The sequence below is a fragment of the Myiozetetes cayanensis genome, unplaced genomic scaffold (assembly GCF_022539395.1).
Source record: "Myiozetetes cayanensis isolate MyiCay16 unplaced genomic scaffold, myiCay2020 scf12, whole genome shotgun sequence".
NCBI lineage: Eukaryota > Metazoa > Chordata > Aves > Passeriformes > Tyrannidae > Myiozetetes > Myiozetetes cayanensis.
This window is the reverse complement of record NW_026086826.1, coordinates 27,098,416-27,120,402: the sequence shown is the minus strand read 5'-3', so window position 1 is coordinate 27,120,402 and position 21,987 is coordinate 27,098,416. Positions and strand designations below refer to the sequence as shown.

General features: G+C 47.1%; 1 protein-coding gene across 23 annotated transcripts in view; it reads left to right on the top strand.

The window, feature by feature from the left end:
• The window catches only part of RASAL2 (RAS protein activator like 2), a 169,299-nt gene that overhangs the window by 134,421 nt on the left and 12,891 nt on the right, over positions 1-21,987 (top strand). For 20 of the 23 annotated variants that reach the window (XM_050306524.1, XM_050306519.1, XM_050306520.1 and 17 more), the window contains 9 exons: positions 5,058-5,211; positions 6,757-6,855; positions 7,628-8,182; positions 9,963-10,107; positions 12,682-12,826; positions 13,710-13,946; positions 14,653-14,854; positions 17,189-17,388; positions 18,631-19,492. In XM_050306524.1, the coding sequence (XP_050162481.1) occupies positions 5,058-5,211; positions 6,757-6,855; positions 7,628-8,182; positions 9,963-10,107; positions 12,682-12,826; positions 13,710-13,946; positions 14,653-14,854; positions 17,189-17,388; positions 18,631-19,492 (2,599 nt within the window). The remainder of the gene's footprint in view (positions 1-5,057; positions 5,212-6,756; positions 6,856-7,627; positions 8,183-9,962; positions 10,108-12,681; positions 12,827-13,709; positions 13,947-14,652; positions 14,855-17,188; positions 17,389-18,630; positions 19,493-21,987) is intronic. The other 3 variants (XM_050306521.1, XM_050306517.1, XM_050306518.1) reach the window with 1 other exon arrangement.

Below are 21,987 nucleotides of genomic sequence, written 5' to 3'. Positions count from 1 at the left end.
CTCTAGTTGAGCAGTGAAATGAAAGTGAATCAATTGACATCTCTGGTCCATCAAAAAAAAAAAACAACAATTGGAAACGTTAATAGCAGAGACAAGGAGAACTCTCCTGCTGTCAAATTCATCCTGAGAGGTGTCTGTTAGGCAAGCTGTGATGCACAGGGAGAGTGGGCAGTCAGGGAAGGGCTTTGCAAATCCAGGATTCAAACAATGAGGCTTTCGGTAGGACCTTGCCAGAAAAAAGAAAACAGAACTGCAGTGGAAGACTGAAACAACAGGCTGAGAAAAAGCCTAATCTCACCTGAGTAGAACTTGCAGCTAAATAAGTTACCCTAAGTTTCTGATTTTTGGAGGGAAAAAAAAAATTAATAATGAAACTGGTTAGACTTGTAGAATTGTTGACCAGGTAATGGGATGTTCAGCTAATTGGCAGTTGGAAAACGAAGCTGGGTGTGGTGCCTACAAAATGAAGGCTCGGACAGGGAAACCTGGTGCTGCAGCCCTGGCAGAGCGGAGGTGCCTCGCAGGTGATGCTGAGGAAGGTACGGCCCTGCTCGGCAGGGCTGGGAGCTGGAATGGCAGCAGGAAGCCCCCTGCATCACAGCCCAGAGACTTGGCAGAGTGGCTAAGTATTGAATTTGACTTTCTGATCTCGGGGAGTGTCTCTAAACATGCGGGGATTGTGCTGAAATTACTTGCAGTGTGCAGCTCCCTGCGAGGCCAGGTGGAGGTTTGGCTGCTTTAGTAGTTGGGTACTTGAGTGTTCTCGCCTTTCATGCCAGTTTGGTAAAAGAAAGTTCATTTTTAAATGTGGTGTTTTTGGTTTTTTTTTTTAATCTTTCGGGTTATTGATATCCACAGGCTTGTTTTCCAAGCAAAGTAGTGCTCTCCCTGGTAAACTCAATAATTGGAAGTCTTTTTGTGCCTTGTAGGTTGGCTTTTAAAGAGATCAAAACCAGCAGGAGAGCTTCATAACCGTAGCAATTAGCATTTTAACCCTTTATCCTACGTGCCTTACAGACGGTGGAATATAATAGAAGTTGGCTAATAGGCTGCTGTGTGCCATGGGTGGCCACTGAAAGCCAGAGGTTCCCATTTCCCAGCTTACAACTGAGATCTTCCTGTCGTGGAAAAGTACTGAATTACAGTGGGCAAGGAGAGAGGGTCAGCTAGGGGCTGGGCCAGCAAGATGGGATGGTTGGAGAACTCTTTTTCCAGTAGCAGTCACAGGTCAGTGGTTTGGAGCATTGTCTGGGCTCTGATTTAGAAGGAAATGATGCAGCTCTGAAGACCAGTACCCCAAAACAGGTGAAAAGAGGTGAGAAGTTTAAAATGTCCCTGACGTGCTCCTCCTCTGCCTGTTCTTCCTATTGGAAAGAAAGTATGGAGAATACCTGTGTAAGAATTATTTGGTGCTTTGGTAACTGTTTGCTCTGAACTCCCACGTAGTTCCTTCGCAGTCTCTGTTGTAGATAGAAAAAGCAGCAGGATAAAAAGTTGATAGCGGGAGGTGAACTGTAATTTAAAACAGGATTTGTGTTGTTAATGGAGCTGTTTAACAGAAACAGATTTGTACAAACAACCCTTCCCCCACCTTTTGCATGTGTGATCTTCCTGTTTACAGTAATCTGCTTCCCTGGGATTACCTCTCTCCTGACAGAGACTGAGCAACACTCATTTTACCAGTAGCTTCCTACCTAATGCAGGAAGGACCCTGTTAATCCAGCCCCTTTGCTGGACATTGGGAAATAAATTCGTGGCATCTATGCCAAAGGGAAGCCAGCAAGCAATTTCCTTTCCTTGTTACTGCTTCAGCATATCAGATGAGGCTTTAAAGCTGCAGAGAACTATGATTTCTGTATAATTATTGCCTACATCGATTGGGATGCTGCTGATTTAGGCACAAGTCAATGATCTGCTTTGCAGATCTATCAGTAGATGAAATCTATACCGTGGTGCTTACAAATGCATGTGCTTGTGTTTGTAAATGCATGTGGTTGCATCTAACCAACAGCTTTACGACTGTTGCTCTGATGTTTGTGGGAGACACAGCGCCAATTCTAAGCCACTTAATCAGTTTATTGAGCTGTTTTAAGTACAGTAACTTCAAGGGATTGTTCAAACAGGGACCCTGAGTCAACAAAACTAGCAGTGCTCCAGCTGCTCTGCAGCAAACCCAAATGCTCCCAGCTGCCCAGTCAGAGGAGCGATGGAGCGCAAGAGATGCTACTACAAGGTGTAACTTGTGGGATGGGATGTGGAGACAGGGAGTGCAGTCAGTGTGTGTGTATACCTGCCCTTGTCCCTGCCCTGTCCCCAGAGGCTGTTTGGAGGCTTTTTTGGCAGATGACTCGCTCTCTCCCTCTGGTTTTAATGACCGGATCTCATCAAATTCATAGGAAAGGACGAGGAGGAGGGAACTTCCCTCTCTGGAAAGGTCACCTTTGCCACGCCTGCGGAGCGGCCTCCCCTCGCCTGCTGCCTCTCTGGGCTGCCAGCCCTCCCTAATCTCCTTAGGGGAGGCTGTGTCATGACAACATGGACCTGGGAGCCTCTCCTGGGAGCCTCTCTGAGCACTCGTGGGGTTGGTGGGAGCGCAGCCACCGAGGAGAGAGAGCTTTCTTCACTGGCTGCTCCCCCTGCCCCAGCCTATCTGCCTGGCAGGATGTTCGGCTGAAATCTGTAACCTGAGGCTTGAGGAAGAAGTCCTCTTGGATTTGTCTTGTGCCTTTCTTCCTCCCCCAGCAGGATTTCTTATCTGAGATGTAGCCCAGAGAAGGAAGTTTGCAGGGAAGGGCCGTGGCATGTGGCACCGCTATGGTTTGGGGATGCACTGCTAAGTGGCTGTACAATTGTTTCATGTAGGTCTGCTTGCCTTGTCTCGCTCCAAGTGCAGCCTCCGCTGAACTGGGATTTGCAAAATCTCTTTTTCTTTCTCCTTTCTTTGGCAATCATTTATCTTTCCCTTCCTCTTCCTCCTCTTCCCACCACTCCATGCTTTCCTTCCTCAACCAGGAGCTGGCTGCAGGCTCTCAGCACCCAAGTGCTTCGTAAGGACTGGAATCGCTGAGAGTTTGGGGCAGGGACAGAAGCCAAGTGACCTCAGCAGTGCTTTCTTGAGAGGAGAAATTAGAGAGTGTTTTGCAGAGATGGCATTAAAGTGGTGTATTGTGGTGTGTTTATTTTAGACTTGCCCTACCTTAACTGCAGCAAGTGCTCAATTATACGTGGCTGAGGTTTTCGGTTTGCGTTGGTTCAGCTGCTGCTGGAACCTGTTAGAACAAAGCACAGCCTCGTACCAGGGCTGCTGCTTTGCATCTGAAATCAGTGTCTTTGGAATATTCCTCCCATCAAAGGGTTTTGCTGGCTGCACTTAGGTCATTCAATATATTAAAAGGGAACAGAGTTCTCCCTTACTGTGTAATAAATCTTATCGCGTGTGAATCTGCTCGAATACCTTCAGCGTTTCATTCTGGACAAGAGAGCAGTCAGGTGAGCTCTGCTTGTTGCATTGCATGTACCCTTTGTGGTACCCAAGGTCTTGTTAAGAAGCCTTTTCCATATGTTTGGAATTTTTATCTCTTTGTTTCCCTATAGAGTTGGTCACAGGTAGGAGAATTTTGATTTAGCGAAGGATGCAGAATATGAGTTTTGGGGTTTTTTTATAAGATTTGTAAAGGAAGTATAGAAAAACTAATTACTTTTTGAAATTAAGGGGAAAAAAGAGGGAATACTCTGAGGATGGACACAGGAGCACCACCCTTCTCTAGGTGATGTGTAGAGAGCTGATGCCTCTCTGCTTTCATATCTGTTCCTTGTGCTCAGTCACACTTGCTGGATGGGCAGCTACATTATGGATACACTCGCAGGGATCACTGACCATAGGGGCTTCAATATCTTTACAAAATCTACACCTGCCACGTAAACAGCTCCTTTTCTGCTAAGCTGGAACTCTGTGCTCTTCCTGCTTGTTGGTCAACTGTGAAGGCTTTGACTGAATTCCAGCCAGGACTTTTTCCCAGGAAAAATATGATGTGTCTGTACATGGCGTTTACCTTGAGATGCAGGTTGTGCCTCAAGTATTATATCACTTTATTGCAGGAGCTTCTTGTCCAGGTGTCACTTTGGAGTCAGAAGGAGCAGAGATGGAACCATGTCACCTATAAATGGGCATGTTTTGCAGTGCTGGGTGACAGCAGAGCTCTCTGCTATGCACAAATGTCGCATTAAATCCAACTGGGAGAGAACAGAAAGTGTTAGAGCATGTTTTATAATGGTGCTGTTGTTTGCCAAAAGCTGTGCTGTGGTGGAAGGAGGGACATGTCTTTGAGAAATATTCAAGAATTGGTGGGGACAAAGAGAAGGCTGCCTTGATAAAAAGGTGCTGTGAATTTGGGGGATGCCAGCTGTGGTGGAGCTCAAGGGTTTACAGGACAGTTGACTGAAAAGGAGAAGCCACGAGCATTAGTGAGGAGAAGTTAAAAGAGAATGGATATATCCAGAAAATGGGAAATAGTTCAAACTGGAAGAAGCCTGAGGAATGCAGGTGACTGACTTAAGCATTTGTGAAGTGGGAAGGAATTTGCATATTTGACTTGAGTGTAAAAGTTTTGTTTCTTAAAAATCAAGAGCATCTGCTCTCATTCTGCATTGGTTACAGATTTAGGGCTCCGTGTGCTTTTTGCTGCTAATACACAATATTTTTCTACTAGTCCAGCTAGTAACAAATATTTTCAGTAATATGTCCAAAGCTATCTATGGGTTTTCTTTAAATTTCAGCAGTTAAGTTCTGAACTTTTTGTGGTGCTGTTTTTCTTTCACTGACAGCTTAGCAGCTATGATTTCTAGGTCAGTGGGAACGGACTTCCTAGGCATATGTAGCTGGGTATTCCCTTGGGAGTCTGGGGTTACTGGCCTAATGTTATTTTCATAAGGTTTGCAGACTAATTGCAGAAGTTGTTCTGAATAAGCACCAACAAGCTGCAGCTTTGTCTGGGATCTTGCCAGCTCTTTTGGTAATTGTGAGAAAAGTGACGCTTCCTTTCCCTCTTGCCCTGCAGACCACGGGAGCTGCCCAAGCTGAAGGAGTCGCGTTCCCATGAGTCTTTACTGAACCACGACACCATCCTCGAGACTCTGGATTTCTCGGCAGAAGAAGCAGTTTATGTCAAACCACTGCACAGCAGCATCCTTGCACGGGACTTCTGCTTCGAGGTGAGCTCCAAACACGCAGCTCTCAGTCTCCCTGAGCCCTTGGAGATCACTGCTCTGGGACTTGGGAACTGGAAAATAGATTGGCTGCCGTGCCGAGTTTTGGGTGGAGGCTGCTGAACCGGCACGTGATTTTAAAGTCCTTGAGGCTAATGGGCATCAATCACTCAACAGGGAGGAATCTTTTTCAATTACCAGGTCTCCTAATTGAAAAATCTCTCTAATTCGATAAATATCTGAGCGCGTGTGGTTTGCGTGCAAATGTCCAGTTGGTCTGTGCGGTGCAATGAACCTGCAGTAGTATGGACGTAAGCTGTGTGTTCACGTCCAAATTCACCTACAATTAAATTTAGAAAATTTACTGTAACCGAGAAATGGACTTTCCAGTCAGAGCCCCCTTCCATTAGCACAGCCCGTTCTGCTGCCAGAGGAGAAGCCTCAGTGACCAGGGACGTGTCCCTCGTGCTGTGGAGCAGGATCCAAAGATCCTTTTGCTCTTCCAGCAGAGGCTGCAGGCCGTGGCTCCGAGCTCTGCACCAGGAACAGGCCGTGTGTGTGAGCGGAGTCCTCCCCTCACAGCTCCAGCAGGGATTGTGTGTGTTTGGATGCAGCTCAGCCATCGTCACCTGCCCATGGCGGGGCCGGGTGGCTCTCTGTCTTCTGCAGGATTAGTCAGATGGGTCTAAACTTCTGGAACAAAGATCTGTTTACAGCCTGGAAAATTCTGGCAGTAAACCAGCATATCGAGCTCTGCTCCCCCGGGATGTATCCAGGGAGTGTTCCTGTTTGCTTCAGCCTCATTCTTCTGGTTGGAAGCACTTTGCAGCTTGCTTTGGTTTGGGGAGTTGGGTGGAAAATACTGGCAACAGCTTAGCTGTGACGCTGCAGCCCCAAACTGCTTTGTAATTGTGTGCACAAATGAATGGAAAGAGTAAATGAGGCTTGTCAGGCCACGTAACAGTGCAAGAAACTGAGGTGGTTCCCTCCTGTGGGAAAGCAGAGCAGTGTATGGCAGTGAGTGGTGTGGCTGCAGCAGAGCACAGCTCCCTCAGTTTGTTTTAGACTGTTGCTGCCTGTGTGGACCCTTGGAAATACTTTTTTTATTTACTGAAGTCATCGTTTCTAGTGTGTTTTGCCTTATATTAATGCATTGTTCGTTCTGCCTGCCCTTACATTGTTGGTAACCAAGTCATCTGCCTCTGGGCCTTAACAGGAAAAACAGCAAGCTTTAATAGCTATGGATTAATTAACAGCTGTTTAAAAAAAAATAAATTAACTGGTTGATTAAAGCTTTGTTTAAAAGTCTTTAAGAGAAGCCTCTGCTGCTCCTCATATGTTTGTTTAATTTTATATAAATTCAGAGGGGTTTTTTGCTCCCTGCATTTTGTGGGCCTTTAAACCTTTCTCCCTTTCAGGCTGCTGTGCCAGTCACCTGCCTTTTTCTTATTTACTTTGTTACTCGAGCACTGCTTATCTCCTTTGCTTTTTGCAGCCTCATACATGTCTCCCAGGCTTGCCTGAACTCAGCCTGTCATTTACCCGTTGCAGGTAACCTACTCCAAGGGCAGTAAATGCTTCAGTTGTTCCTCTGCAGCAGAGAGGGACTGGTGGATGGAAAACATACGCCGAATATCACAGCCGATGAAGGTAATGGGAACTGCGGAAATAAGATTAGCAGGGGAATGGAGGTGGTATGATTGGATTTTAGTCCGGTGCACCAGGGCTTCCCACAGATGCATCCTCAATTAATTTAGTCTGGGGAGCCGTCCTCTCATCCGTGTGCCTAAAGCTGCCGTGTGCTGTTCCAGGGAGTGCAGTAGGTCAAACCTTTAGTGAGTAAATACACGCCCATCCCTGCCCCAGGGCCTGCCTAGCATCCTGCACGCTGGAGTTCTGCTGCCCTGCCCCCGAGGATGGGGCAGTAGCTTCCTAAGGGTCATGTTTTACTGTAGGGCCCAGTTGGGGGAGGGGGGAAAAAAAAACAAAACAAAAACCAAAAATAAAAGTAATTGGAGCTGGAGTGAGAAGGAGGATCTGATAAGTCACTGCAGAGCTGGCATCCCACCTCCCAGGGACAGGCAAACAGTGCTCTGGGAGTTACTCACGAGAGTAAACAAGGCAGCGTGCCACACCAGTCCAGCAGCTTTTGAGGGGCTCCTGTGCAGCGTGTTTGTTTTCTAAAGCATTTCAAATACAGCTTTTGAAGAAGAAAAATCTTCTAGTCCCCACCCTTGACACACGAAAGACATCCCTTTGCCTCTGTTTTAGAAAATGTTCAGTTTTCCAGAGATTCTAGTTTTCTCTGGATCAGTCTGATGCTGAATTCTGACACTGTCCTTACCTCAGACTCAAAAGGCTGCTTTCGGAGACAGAACTTTTCGGGATTTGGGATCAAAACTGAGCTCTTTCTTCTGCACAGGATAATTGCCGTCGAATTGAGAACGTGCTGCGCCTCTGGATCATTGAGGCCAAGGACCTGACCCCCAAGAAGAAATATTTCTGTGAGCTGTGCCTTGATGACACTCTCTTTGCCCGCACCACCAGCAAAGCTAAAGCGGACAACATCTTCTGGGGGGAGCACTTCGAGTTCTACACTCTGCCACAGGTTGAGAGCATCACAGTTCACATCTACAAGGACGTGGAGAAGAAAAAGAAAAAGGACAAGAACAATTACGTAGGGCTGGTCAACATTCCCACGGCCAGCGTGACCAGTCGCCAGTTTGTGGAGAAATGGTACCCAGTGAGCACTCCTACAGCCAACAAGGGGAAGTCTGGGGGGCCTTCCATTCGGATCAAGTCCCGTTACCAGACCATCACCATCCTGCCCATGGAGCAATACAAAGAATTTGGAGAGTATGTTACCAGCAACTACAGCCTGCTGTGCTCCGTGCTGGAACCCGTGATCAGCGTCAAGAACAAGGAGGAGATGGCTTGTGCCTTGGTGCACATTCTTCAGAGCACTGGGAGAGCAAAGGTAAGCACAGGTGACTCCTGTTGGAGCGACTCTGGCTACTGATGGGTGATTTCAGGTGGAAACTGGGGAGCCCATGGCTGTAAGCAACAGCGGAAGATGCTGTGTACAGAGTGTAAGCATAGGGAGTTCAGATCTTTGTGTTCTTCTGAAAAATTAGGGCCTACACTTGAATGTTCAGGAACCTTTCCTGCATTTCTAAAATCAGGGTATAGGTTAAGAGTCAAAAAAGCAAGAGATGGATAAACTGAAGAATTCTCCAAATAGAATCTTCCCTAAATAAGTCTGTGATACAATGAGCAGTGGGTGCCAGCGCTGAGTCAGCGCTGAGTCAGCGAATCGATGCCGTCATCGATTTGGCTGGCGTTTGAACAGCCACTTGGAGAATCTATACCGAGTTAATGGTGATCCCACCTGCCCCAAGGATGTTGCTAGGACTTCTGGGTGCACACTGATTGCTTCACATGGATCGTGGGAGAGTTATCCTGCGGGTCCTGGGCAATTCTGAGAAGCATTAAGGGACGTTGATTTATCTGGGAGCCGCCTCCAGCTGGGTGTGTGAGCAGCACCACGCTCTAGTCAGCTCCTTGCAGTGAAGCCAGTTGGAGCAAGTTAAGCCCAACCAAGCACAAGTCAGAGGGACAGAGATGTGGAAGGATGGCCATAAGCAACATCCAAGAGACAGCCTCATTTAACTGTTCCAAAAAGGTCCTTTTCTGTTTACATAATACCATGCTCCTGGACGTACGTCTCGGGAGGCTGGTGCTCTGTGACAAATGTGTGATAGGAGTTTGTTCCTTAACAAGTTGTCTGAGAGAAGCTGGTAGCTGGGATTGTATTGAAATCCTGCTGGAAAACAGGCTCTGGATCCCTGCAGTGCCAGCTGTTACAGCTTTGCATTCCTGGTGTGTGAAGATTTGAACCTCTGTTTATGGGAAGCACTGAGTGGCTCAGGCTGCCATAACCTAAAGCTCCCAAGAAGGTGCATTTCCAGTTTCTGATGGGAATGCAGCTGCATGTTCCAAATTTGCACCAGGTGAAAAGAATTCTCTAGTATTTTTTTGAAATAATGGATTAAAAACCAAGAGTACTAAATGTCCTTGCCTCACACAAAGTTATCATTTCAGGAAATAAGTATTACTGTAGAATTAGACCTTATATCAAGAGGTTATTCTCTGTATCAAGGCTTGCTGATAGTTCCTATCTGGGCAATTGAATACAGTTCAAGTTAAGTCATACAGATCCACAGCAAGTACAATAACTTTTTTCCCCAAATCCAGAAACACTGTTTCTGTGAATCTAATTTATTATGCCATACTTCTTATTTAATTTTCACCAAGTTGTAAGAACTTGTGCCTCACTTCCAACCTGGACTTTAAAGTCCAGCTCTGTATGGAATATTCTGTATAAAAATACAAATATAATAGCACAGTTTCTTTCATCAGACAAAGCCACAGATAAACAAACTGGTGAGGGGTTCTTTTCAGGAGCTAAACTGAAACACGAGCTTGGCTATAAAGGTTTTCTTTTAGAGACTGTTGCTTCTCCTTTTATAATTTGTGATCTGTAGTATTTTGTAAGTATAATAAACCCAAGAGGAGCCGTGGCTATTTCCTTGGCCTTTATTTCACATGTCAGCTGCACACCCCTTGTCCCAAGCTGAGCAATTATTTTCAGTAATCCTCTGGCTCCTCTGTTTATCCTTCCTTCTGGGCTTCTGCAGTTAGCCTGGCACAACTGAGTCTGGTTAAAGCAACCTTTGCCATCTGACCTCTTTCTTCAGGACTTCTTGACTGATTTGGTGATGGCTGAGGTGGATCGTTGTGGGGAACATGATGTCTTGATCTTCAGGGAGAACACACTTGCTACCAAAGCTATTGAGGAGTACCTCAAGTTGGTAGGACAGAAGTACCTTCAGGATGCACTGGGTAAGAAAGTCTGGTATGGAGACAGCAAAACACACTCTTGTCTTGCTCTCAGTGCTCTTCCTCCACACTGAGGAGGGTCCTCTTTGGTGCCTGCAGGAGCAGCACCCAAGGCAAGGCAGGTTGATTTGACGTAGCTGAGTCCCTCTTAAAGCTTGTTGTTACCACGGTCTATCTTTCTGGGTAACTTTTCCCTAGTGGGATGAAAAGGTGTAACACTGCAGTTTCTTTGTGGGCAGTGGTGATTGTTCCATCTGATAAACAAACAGGCTTAAAAAAGGGATTTTGAAACAGTGTCCTTGGAGAAAGAAGGCCAGGGAGTGAGGCTGCAGGGCTGCCGAGCATCCCAGGGCAGGAGATCAAGATGTATCCTGTCAGGGGAGCTTCCTGCCTGTGTTTATCCCAGGTGCTCATTATTCACTGCCTCATTAAAACTGCCTGGCCAACCTGGGATCTCCTACTCCGTTCCCCCCACAGGGTCCTAATGTCCACAGTTATGTGCTGGGGTGGATTCTGATATTTGTATTATTGTCCCACTTGCACCAAAAGGTTCTGCTCTAGTCATAAGGCGCTGCCTTGGGAATTCCTGTCCCCCCAAATGCAGCAAGAGCACACTGTTTTCCACAGAAACCCTGCAGTCAGCTTTTACCAACTCCGCACAATCTGCATTATCCACAATTGCCCAAGGAGCCACCCATCCCCCTGCTGTTTCTGGGATGAGGAAAGCTTTGGAAATTGATACAAGGGAAACAAGATCAGGCCAAAGCCAAGTCCCACACCACATCCTTTCAAAAAAACAAGAAAAAGAAAAAAAAAAAAGCCAAGCAGCTTGCTTTCCCAGCAGTCTCGCTTGTCCTCAGCAGTCCCAGACGCTGGCAAGGCATCAAGGAGATAGATAGCTGGCTAAATTAGTGCTCCAAGGGTCAGCATAGTCAGGTCTGTGATTATATCCAGTTTGGCCATTTCTGAAGTGTAATGAGCCTGTTCTGGTGCTCTTACTCTCCTGGGTGGAACCGCTGAGCGTAAATGGCAGTCGTAGGCTCTTGCCTGGTACAGGGAAACGAGCACCGTGGTACTTTGTGCTGTGCTTCCCAGCAGGCTGAGCCATCATCAGCTGTGGGACCACTCCATTATATCTGACTGCAAGCTCCTTAATGTGCAGTAATTGCATAAAAATATTTTAACATTAATGACTTCTAATACATCATTTAGCACTGAGTGATAAGATGGTAAATCACAGACAGGAGAGATGGAAAAATCCCCCGAAGGTCGTCCAGCCTGTCTGTGTCTCGGGGCAGCATTGCTCATGACAGTATCCCCCTTGAATCCTTTATCAAGTTCTAAATGTCATTTTGCTCAACTGCCATGTTCTGTGAAAGGATTGATGACACCACAGTTGGTGTTAGAGACGTAACACATCTGTAAGGACATATTAGACATGATTAAGGCGGGGTCTCGTGGGCCACAATGAGTAAGCACGAAATGTGTTTAAGGAAGAAAAATACTATCCAGTAAACAACAGTTAGAAGAGAATTGGCTCAAGAGAGGTGATGCCAAGAGTTTTGCGAAGAGATGATCTAGATGGCCTTAGCCTGAAATTTTTTGGACCCCATCACAAAAAAAAAGAAAACGCGTTGCCTACTTTGCTTGCAACAACACACTGCTGAGTTGAGATCTGGGGAGGGGTGGGAGGTGTTTGAGGAAGACAAAGGCTGAAAACAAACCCCTTTAGCACAAATAAGCCTTGTGACATTTGCTCGGAACCAACGAGATCATCTGAGGAGATGAACTTGAAAGACGTTGAATCATTAAATCAGTGAATAAAGAGTTTTTCCGAGTGAACACCAACAGTTTGAAAACCACTCAGTGTGCCTGCATATAGAAGAGGGAAACTAGTGAGCAGTTCATTCCAGTATGTCAGACAAAGTCAACTTCATCTGGTTTGTGTGTGTGCAGCTTCTGTTGTAAGGGGAGGGTGACAGAAATGCCAGGGAGTTTGAAAGATGCAGGCTATAAAAATGCTGTAAGGTGCTGATAAAGAGACTGTGAAAATTAGCAGCATCCAGCTAGAACTCAGGTATTACTCTTACTCAAGAGCAAGGTGACACTTTTTTAAAAATTAGAAAAAATTGCATATTTAGAAATAATGTAAATAAATATCATCGCCAGGTGCATTTCCTGGAGAAATTACAAGGACAAAATAACACAGAGCTTCATTTCTCAGATTGTGGATAATTTATGGTTGATAACACGGTTTGAATACAAAGTGAAATCCTCCTCTTTAGGCCCCAAGTGAAGTGTCTGCAGGGTTGCTAAGGCAAAGCCATCTTGTTTTTACACCTGTGCTTGGGGACAGTGAGGGCACAGGAGGCTGAAGCATCAGAGCTCTGGCCGTGCTCTGCTCGGACGAGGCTGGGAGGAGTCCTGTCCCCAACATCTGGTGTCTGGAGGCTGTACTGCAGACACTGGCAGCAGGACAGGCAGTTGCCAAGGGAAGACATAATCAGGATTTAAAGGTGTATCAAGTAGGCTTTTCCTGTATCCAGCCCTGTTTCTCATCCTCTTCCCTTTTTCCAGGGGAGTTCATCAAAGCTGTGTATGAGTCTGATGAAAACTGCGAGGTGGACCCCAACCGTTGTTCTCAGAGTGAATTAGCAGATCATCAGTGCAACCTGAAAATGTGCTGTGAGCTGGTCTTCTGCAAGATTATCAATTCCTACTGGTAAGGCATCTTCCCTCCCCTTCTCCATGTTTGCTCAGAGTGTGCCTGTTCCTCCCCTGACAGTGAGAGAACAGCAGTGGTTCCAGGAATGAGCACAGACCCATCCACCTTCCCAGCCTCCCTTCTTTTCCCCTCCTCCACCTTCCTACATGTGGCACCATATTGCAGATGGAATTTGTGCCCAGGTTGAAGGGTCCCAGCCCACACACACCATACCTGCAGGAGCTTCTGCCCAAATCCTCTGCCAAGGGAACACGTACTGAGTGTGACTGGATAAGGAGGGAATAAAGTGGGGAGATGACAGCCCAGCTTGAACTTGGCATAAAAAGCTGCAGGTTTGGATGTGTACAGAAAGCTTTTAGACGCTTCAGGTGTGTGGAATTGAACAGGAAATCACAAGGAGGAAGTGCTGGCAGAGAGATTTCTATTAGTCTCTGTTTCTGAGGAGCAGTGAAAGAAGAGGAGCCTTTCTGCTTCAGAACGAAGCACATGCACAGTATTGAGAGCTTAACAAGCGAGGTAAAACTGTCAGTTATGGAGATGAGTTCAGTTTGTTTTCAGTACTCCCAACACCCCGTTTGCTCCAGGGTAGCAATGGCTAAGTAGTTCTTAGCTTGCAAATCAGCATGTCTGGAAATGGCTTCACTTAACTCATATGAACAAGGGATGCTTTAAAGACTGCTTAAGTATCACCAGATTAAATGGGGATCTATGAATAGATGCCTAATGACATTACCTAGCCTAGAGAGAGAAAAAGGGGAGGTGAAAAAAAAGAGCTAATGATGTTTTCTCTCAGATAATTACTGCAGGTGACTGATCACCAGTTCAACTTCTCGCATCTCGTCGCCGGTGCGATTTTATTTCCCGCTTTCTTGTCTTTCAGCGTGTTCCCTCGCGAGCTGAAGGAGGTATTTGCATCCTGGAAGCAGCAGTGCCTGAACAGGGGCAAGCAGGACATCAGTGAACGCCTGATCAGTGCCTCTCTCTTCCTCCGCTTCCTGTGCCCTGCCATCATGTCCCCCAGCCTCTTCAACCTCATGCAGGAGTACCCTGACGACCAGACCTCTCGCACGCTCACCCTCATTGCTAAAGTCATCCAGAACCTCGCCAACTTTGCCAAGTAGGTGGTGGCAATGAACTTGAAATCTGTGGGGTGCCAAGCAGAGCCCTCGTTCCCAGTCGTGCTCACAGCCAGCTGATTCTCTGGTAAAACGAAGCCAGTTTAGAAAAGAAGGAAACTCCTCAGTTGGGTGTGAGTGCTGTTCCCCTGGAGCCACCTCAGATCAGTTCTCCTTTCCACACGCAGATTGGAGCTGTGTTGAGTTCTATGGAGGGCACATGATGTAAAACCAGGAAGAGTTGTGCATTAGCAGAACGCACGACAGAAGCCTGTTCCCACCCAGGATCGTGATTTTCCTCCTTCCTTCCTCCGCAATTCCCAGCTGAACGATACAAAGGGCACGGCACATCTCTTACAGGGGAGCAGATCCAGAGAAGGGAAAGAGACAAAGACTGTGGGAGAGAGAGGGAAGAGATGTGTTGAGCCCTTGACTGTCATATGAACAGTGAATTAGTAGTATTTAAGTAAGTCCAAGAAAATAGAAATTGTCCATGGCTTGAAAATCTTCAGATTTTCAAGATCTGCATATTTTGGAGTCAAAATCTCCAGATTTTGAATCTTCCTTTTTTTTTTTAAGCACTCCAGATCTTCAGAAAGGCAGGTCTAAAGTTCAGTGTTTAAGTAAACTGTCTGCAAGCACTTGTACTTTCTATTTCGTGTGGAGGTTGATGACTGGGTTTTCTCCCCCCACCTCCCTTCCCTGCAGGTTTGGTATCAAAGAAGAATACATGGCCTTCATGAACGAATTTCTGGAGCACGAGTGGGGAGGAATGCAGCGTTTTCTGAGGGAGCTCTCTAACCCAGATAGCATCTCCAACATGCCTGGATACGACGGCTACATCGACCTGGGCAAAGAGCTCTCGGTGCTGCATTCCCTCTTGTGGGAGGTTGTGTCCCAGCTTGATAAGGTAAAGCCCTTTGGAGGCCTGGGAGGGTGGATCTAGGGATGGTATCATAGCAACAGTAAACACTGGGAAATATCAAGGGAGCAGCTGAAGCCAAGAGCTTTGGAGGGGAATGTTTGGAGGGGATATTTCACAACTGTTCCTTCCGCGATTGAGGCTCAAGGCCTGTAGCGGGGCATGTGAAGTGGTTGGGCTTGGGCAGCACTGCAAACACTTTGGGGAGCCTTCAGGAAGGTCAGGTGCTGAAGGCAGCACTTAAAAGTACACCTGAAATTCCCTGAGCAGCCAGTTCTTTCTCATAAGCAGGGTGGAAAAAAGGGAGGTGTTTGGACTGACAGTGGCAATGCTGCAGTGCCCTTTTGGTGCCGAGGGAGGTGCTTTGCTGGGCACCAGGCCCTCCCCTGGCTCTGGTGGAGCAATGTGTTGGCCCTGCAGAACTGTTCTCACCAAGGACCTGATCCAAAGCCTGCTGAGATGGGCTCATTTCCGTAGTCTTTGATTTTGGCATACAAGAGGATGCCATGTGAAAAACTGGATGCGCTCCCGAGTGCCATCCTGTAAAAAAGCAAGATGCTTTCTGCTGTGGGTTGTGCTGAGGTCCAGGTGCAGTGTCCAGGTTCTGTTCTGATCCCAGTATTCACCACCAACAATAAACACTGCTTCCATTTAGCTGCAGAAGGAGGAAAGGCAGGAGTTTGCTCTTCCTTAGCTGTGTGGCTTTGCAAGGTCCAAAATCATTCAGACCTTGATAGCAAAGGTAGTTGATAAGGCCCAGAAAAGCTGAGCTGTGAGTCCTTTCTTTTTTTCAAGTGCTTGGAACCGTTCCATATTTCAACTTTTAGACATGCATTATTTTGTCCTTATTCCATTTATATTATTCTTTCTTTTGAAACTGGAGAGGTGAGGTGAATGGCAATGCACTCAATATTTTTATTGCATTAAGGTTTGCCAAAATAGTTATTTGTTGGGTATCTTATTTTCTCACAGTGCATTATTTAAAAGAGAAAACACAAAACTGAGCTTGTTGCATCAGAGTAAATTGAAATGTCCTTGACTCAAAAAGACTATGTATTAATCTTAGTTGGATAACAAGTTGTGATCTTGTTTTTCCATTTCCCTCATATGTGCACACAGTGTACTTTCCAAATGTATGGATCTGCATTGCCCTTTTCCATAGGTTAGACACATGGATCTATCCTAGCAGGCCCTTGGGAACTGGTATAGGGATTTGCTAAAAAGAGAATTGAGGGGTAAAGTTACATGCAATACAGCTTTACTGCAGGGAATAACTGGGAAATGACGAGAGAAGTCACCTCAGAGATTTTAATAGCCACAGAAATGTCTGTAAAGAGACCTTTCTCTGGAGCCCAACTGAATACCTGCCTACAGGAAAATAAGGGTATCTTCGAGAAGGGCATTGATTTTGTAGCAGATTTTTACTTTTTGTATAAATATGCAGCATCTTCACCTTCTTCCTGCAGTCCCAAGAGCCTGGAGATGGCCTGTAGCTGATACCCCAGCAGTGGCCCAAAGGGGTGAGGAAACCAGAGCCTGGAGGAGCAGCCTTCCTTGCTGAAGGCCAGCTGCTCTCACCCCAGGCCTGGCCAGCACTGAGCTAACCTGTAACTGCAGCCACACATTTAATCCCATGCTGGTAGGATGATATTGGGATATGAGGATCTTTGGTGCTCTCATGCAGTTGTTTCTCACGTGTAGGTAGGGAAGAATGGCGTCACTGTTGATACTGGTGCGCCAGGAGAAGGCGTCGGTGCAGGATGCCAAAAGTGACAGGCTTATGAGATGAAGAAAACCTCCCCTTTCCCCATCACCCTCAACCCCTGTGATCCCCTCACGATCCCCTGGAGTGCTACATCCCCTTGTCTGTTGGCATGCATTTCCTTTACCACATGACACCCTCTGCCTGGAAAGTTCCCCACATTGGCTGGATCTGTAGCCTTTGAATGCCCTTCAATGAACAGATGCCGTAGTTTTCACTTTGACCTCACCCACCCTGGACTTAGTGTGCTTTGCATGATAGTTTTGCATTGGAATGGCAATAGTTTTGTTTTATTGAGCATGTCTTTTATTTTTGGGGGGTCAATCCTAATTTCTTTTCTATTTCCTTTTCTTTCCTCAATGTCTGCCGCACCCCGTTTCGTCTCCTCCATCCATCTGGTCGCCGTCGTTGCACTGCTCCATAACACACTGCATTCCGATCCTGGCACACCCGCACACAACCACCCACCCTCCTTCCTTCCACCTCCATCCCTCCGCCTCCGGGCACCGCTACCAAAAACCAAAACCCCGGCGGATGTCGTGGTGCTTGTATCCAATTAGGGTGAAAATTCCTTCCTACAGGCAACCGTGGCAAAACTGGGACCCCTTCCTCGTATTCTTGCGGATATCACAAAAGCAATGACCAACCCCACACCAACGCAGCAGCAGCTGAAGCGTTTCACTGAGCACAGCTCCACTCCAAATGTCACAGGAAGCCTCTCCTCAGGACTTCAGAAGATAACCGAGGACCCCACCGATGGGTATGTCCCAGCCAGGGCTGGAGGGCAGGTGTGTGTGGGGTTGTTGAACCTGTGAAGAGTTGGAACAAGACAATCCACAACAAGGTCCCCTTTCAACCCTTCTGTGGTTCTGTGATTCTAAGAGTCGAGTGCTTTGTCACCTCAACTGGCTGCCCAGCCCAGCTGTGGAACGGGGAGCTTGGGCCTCTCTCAGGGTGGCACTGGGGACCTGAAGCTTTGGACTTACCCAGGACTCAACCACATCTCTGGGAGTCAGTGACTTAAGCTGCTAAAACCAATTTTAGGATTTACTGCCGGCCTGGGTGTCCAGATGCACAGTCAGCCATTGTGTTTCCTTCTGGCCATCAGGCTGCTTATTTACTGCTGATGGAAAAACTGAGCTGTAGGTGGAACTTATTACTTGTGGAACAGCAAAACTAGTCCCTGTTGTGTTTAGTGCAGCATTTCTCCTGCTGTAACAGCTGTTAATCTGGAGCTGTGACATGGCAGAACTGCCAAAGAGCTCGGCTACTGCAGTTTCAGAGTAGTTTCTCTGCTGTCAGGGGGGCCAGTTTTGTCATGTGGAATTCTCTGCCCTCTGAGCTAACATCCAGATCTACAGGAGCCTTCACACAACTCCTGCTGAATTTTCAGACCTCCATAGTACATGGAGTCATAGAATCAGTAAGGTTGGAAAAGCCCTCTAAGATTATCAAGTTCAGCTGTTAACTCAGAACTGCTAAGGCCACCACTAAACAATATCTCCAAGTGCCACATCTACTCTCCTTTTAAATCCCTTCAGGGGTGGTGACTCCACCACTGCCCTGGGCAGCCTGTACCAGGGCTTGACAACCCTTTGGGTGAAGAAATTTTACCTAATATCCAATTTAAACCTTCCCTGGCACAATTTGAGGCCATTTCCACTCGTTCCATAGCGCTGGCAAAGGGTTAAATGGGATCTGAAGTCTGTTGGAGGCAGATGTGGCTAAGGGGGGAGGATTTGGTGGGAATGGTTTGGATTTCACCTCTGAAAAAAAAAACATAAAGATGAAGCACTTCTTGAATCAAACACAATTCTCCAAGATAAGCAGTAATTAAGGAAGAGTGTGTTCTGACTTGCACACGAAATGCTCATAAAAGGAAGTCTGGTTCCTTGAAGGTTTCAGTGGGGGGAGGTTAAATGAGGTAGAAGGACTTCTCTGGGACAGATCTCTCGGGGTCTTGACTGCTCAAAAATTAACCAAATTCCTTTCCACTCCACAGTGACATAAATAGACTGAAGTCTCCAACCCAGGAAAATGTAGATGGACATTTTAGGGGCAAGACCTTACTGCTGGTTCAGCAGGCATCCACCCAGAGTATGACGTGCTCGGATAAGGATGAGAAGGTAAGTGTCTTGCCCAACGGACGTAGCATCTCCCTCATGGACCTGCAGGACCCTCACACGACCCACAATGACTCTGGATCCATGATACACGACGTGCCTTTGCGCCTGGCCGGCAGCCAGCTCTCCGTCACCCAGGTGGCCAATATCAAACAGCTGTGGGACACTCAGAGCACCCCCCAGAGCGCTCCCCAGGTTCGGAGGCCTCTGCACCCGGCTTGGAACCAACAGGGCAGCCTCCGGCCTCTCTCATTCCAGAACCCGGTTTACCAGCTCAACAACCCGAGCCCGCCGATGGCCAAGGCCTCTGTGGACTCCAGCCCGGAGAACCTGAGCACTGCCAGCTCCCGGAGCCGCAGCAACAGCGAGGACTTCAAGCCCAGCGGGCGCAGCAACAGCAGCCTGGAGGACTCTGCCAAGCGCAGCTCACTGAGCGAGGACTCGTCCCAGCGCACCGCGGGCACGGACAAGCACGTCCCGGTGGTGCTGCCCCGGCAGAACAGCAGCAGCCAGGCCCAGATCCGCAAAATGGACCAGGCCATGCTGGGCGCCAGGGCCAAGACAGTGCAAGCCCTGACACACAGCCCTTCCCTGCGCAGCACGGGCAGCATGTCCGGGGCATCAGGGCCCATGGGCACTGAGCCCATCCAGAACGGGAACCGCTCCCGCCACCAGTCCTCCTCCTCCAGGGAAAGCCCCGTCCCCAAGGTGCGGGCGATTCAGCGGCAGCAGACACAGCAGGTAAGGAAAGCCTGGCTCAGGCCTCTCTGCTTGGGGGTTCAAACCACTGCTCCTTGACCTGCAAAGCCTCCTGACCCTGGAGTTGAGCTGAATCGAGAGCAGCAGCACTTAAGCCGGTGGCAAGCGTAAGGACTAGTCATGCTTGTCACCATTGCGGGCTTGGCAAGCCAGCTTATCTCTTACACTGGGATGCTTTTGTACTAAATTCAAAAAGAACTGCTTTCCATTTACTAAGGTAGCAGCAAACCGGCTGAAAGAAACAGGACTGGAAAAAATCCCTGAATTAAAAAAAAAAAAAAAAAACAGGAGCAGCTTTGTTCCAAATGGAAGTTCAGATTGCCACGTGAGACTGAGTTTGCCCTGTGGTGCTAATTTAAAAGCAGAGCTGCCTCAGAACGGGGAAATGAACAAAGATAAAACATCTCGGAATAATCTGCTGCCAGAGTAACAAATAAGCACGGTTGTCTAAAGTGTGGAGAAATCCATATTTCACCATGATGAAACAATCTCTTGCTGGTCCTAAAATAAGTGCTGTTTTTTTCATTAATCATCCCAAACTATGAATAATGCAGATATTTTCTGGAAAGGAGTGCTTATATCTACCAGCTCCTAATGCATTTTATCAGTTGTTCAGAGGCAACTCTAAATCAAGGGTTTCCTGTCAAAAAGCCAACAGTCCTTTACCATTTTTAAAAGAAATAATGATAATCCTGTTGGGCTTTGCCACGTAGGAAAATCTTTTCCTGAGTTAATTTCATTTTAAAGAGAAAGTGAGCATTTACATGCTTGGCACTGCAGTGAAGGTAAAAAACTCGACGTGCAGGTCAGAGGTTTTGCAGGAGGAAGGCTTTGGGCTGTGAGGTGAAGCTGGCAGAGCAACCTCTGCCCAAGGTTTTCCTGCTGTCCCTGTGAGTGGAGCGTTCTTGGCGAACTCCTGAATGTTACAATTAAAGGCAGAAACTCTGAATGATGCCTGGGAACCCAGGAGCAATCAGGGCTTCAAAACTGCTTTGGTACCTGACGCTCACTGAAGTACGAGACCAGAAACGCTGAATCACAAAGCAAAGCTTTAACAGGCCAAGTTAGTAATACCCAAAAAAGCAATTGTGTATTATTTGAAGTGGGTATGTTTGTGTCCTCCCATGTTTCCCATTAGGTCACAGAGGCATGGGTAGGTGTTTATGGAATACAATTAGGCCTCGTGTGGTGGTGACAGGGCATTTTTAGGCCAGTAATAAGGATAAATTTGAAAGGGATGTGCATCCACTTATTTTCCTGCTCTATTTTCTATACTAATTGTTTCCACTGGATTCATTAGAGTACTTGCTCCTGCTTTGTTCAGAGAAATCAATTTGTTCTTTCCTTCCCCACACCCTTGAACAACGTCTCAAAGTGTTGCCAAATCGAGTGGCCAACATTTTTTTTTTTGAGGCAAATTCCATTGCGTCCTTTTAATTGCAAATCTTGTTGTGGAATTCTGTTCTTATTAAAAAAAAAAAAAAAAGAGAAAGAGAAGAGAGAAGCTGGGCATGTTCTTTCTGGGCATGTTCTTTCTAGGCATGTTTTGTGGGCGTTATAATTGTCGGACTCTGTTCTCTACAAGTCCCATTTGTTTCTGAATGTAGAGCTGGGCCCTTTGTTTGCTGGGAGAGGTCACTTTTTGCCTTCCATTTCCATTTAGGAGGTAGGTGGGAACAGAAATGTCAGTGTGTTCCTTTGGAAGAGAGGCAAAGAAGGGAATTAATACATGATCCTAGCAGGCTGATTCTTTTTTCCCCTCTATATTAGAGTGTAACTCATAACCCATTAGCATGTGAAGTGCTTGCCATCCACTTAGCCTTTGTTGGCTTTCAGAGTTTGGCTGCTGGAAATAATCTGTCCTAAACTTGCAAGGTTGTTTGACCAGGTTTGCTGCTGCTCAGCAGTCGGGAACATGGCTGGGCATGGACTACTCTGTAGTCACATTTCTGCTTTCTTAGTCCTCCATAACTCCAGTGAATGCTCATCCATCGCTGTTCCTGATTTCTCCAGATACTCACAGAGCCAAAGTATTTACCCCTGGGAAGGGCCTGTTGGTGGCAGAGTTACACACAGTTCATGGTCTCCCTTGCTGTGGCTGCCTGATAGCAAATGCCATCAAAAAAAAACTGAATTAAGGAGCTTTGCCAGGCTGCCACAATATACATAGGGGGCTATTAGCCTGTCTACTGGGAAAACTGCCTTCTAGGGAAAAGGCCTCTGCTAAATCCAGGAATTTTTTCTAATTCCTACACGTCTCCTTTACACTCATCTTTACTGAGGCTTCTTCCAGTGCTGCAGTGTCTGTGGCTGCTCAGGACAGCGGGGCTGTGGCAGCTGATGCAGCACCAGCCAGCCCTGTCCTCCTGGGAGGAGAAACACAACGGGAGGGTGACGTGACCCCTCACTCCTAAAGAAGCTGTTCCTCCCCCATGGAGAGCTCCTGGCTGAAACTGGGACTACAAAACCCCCAGCCA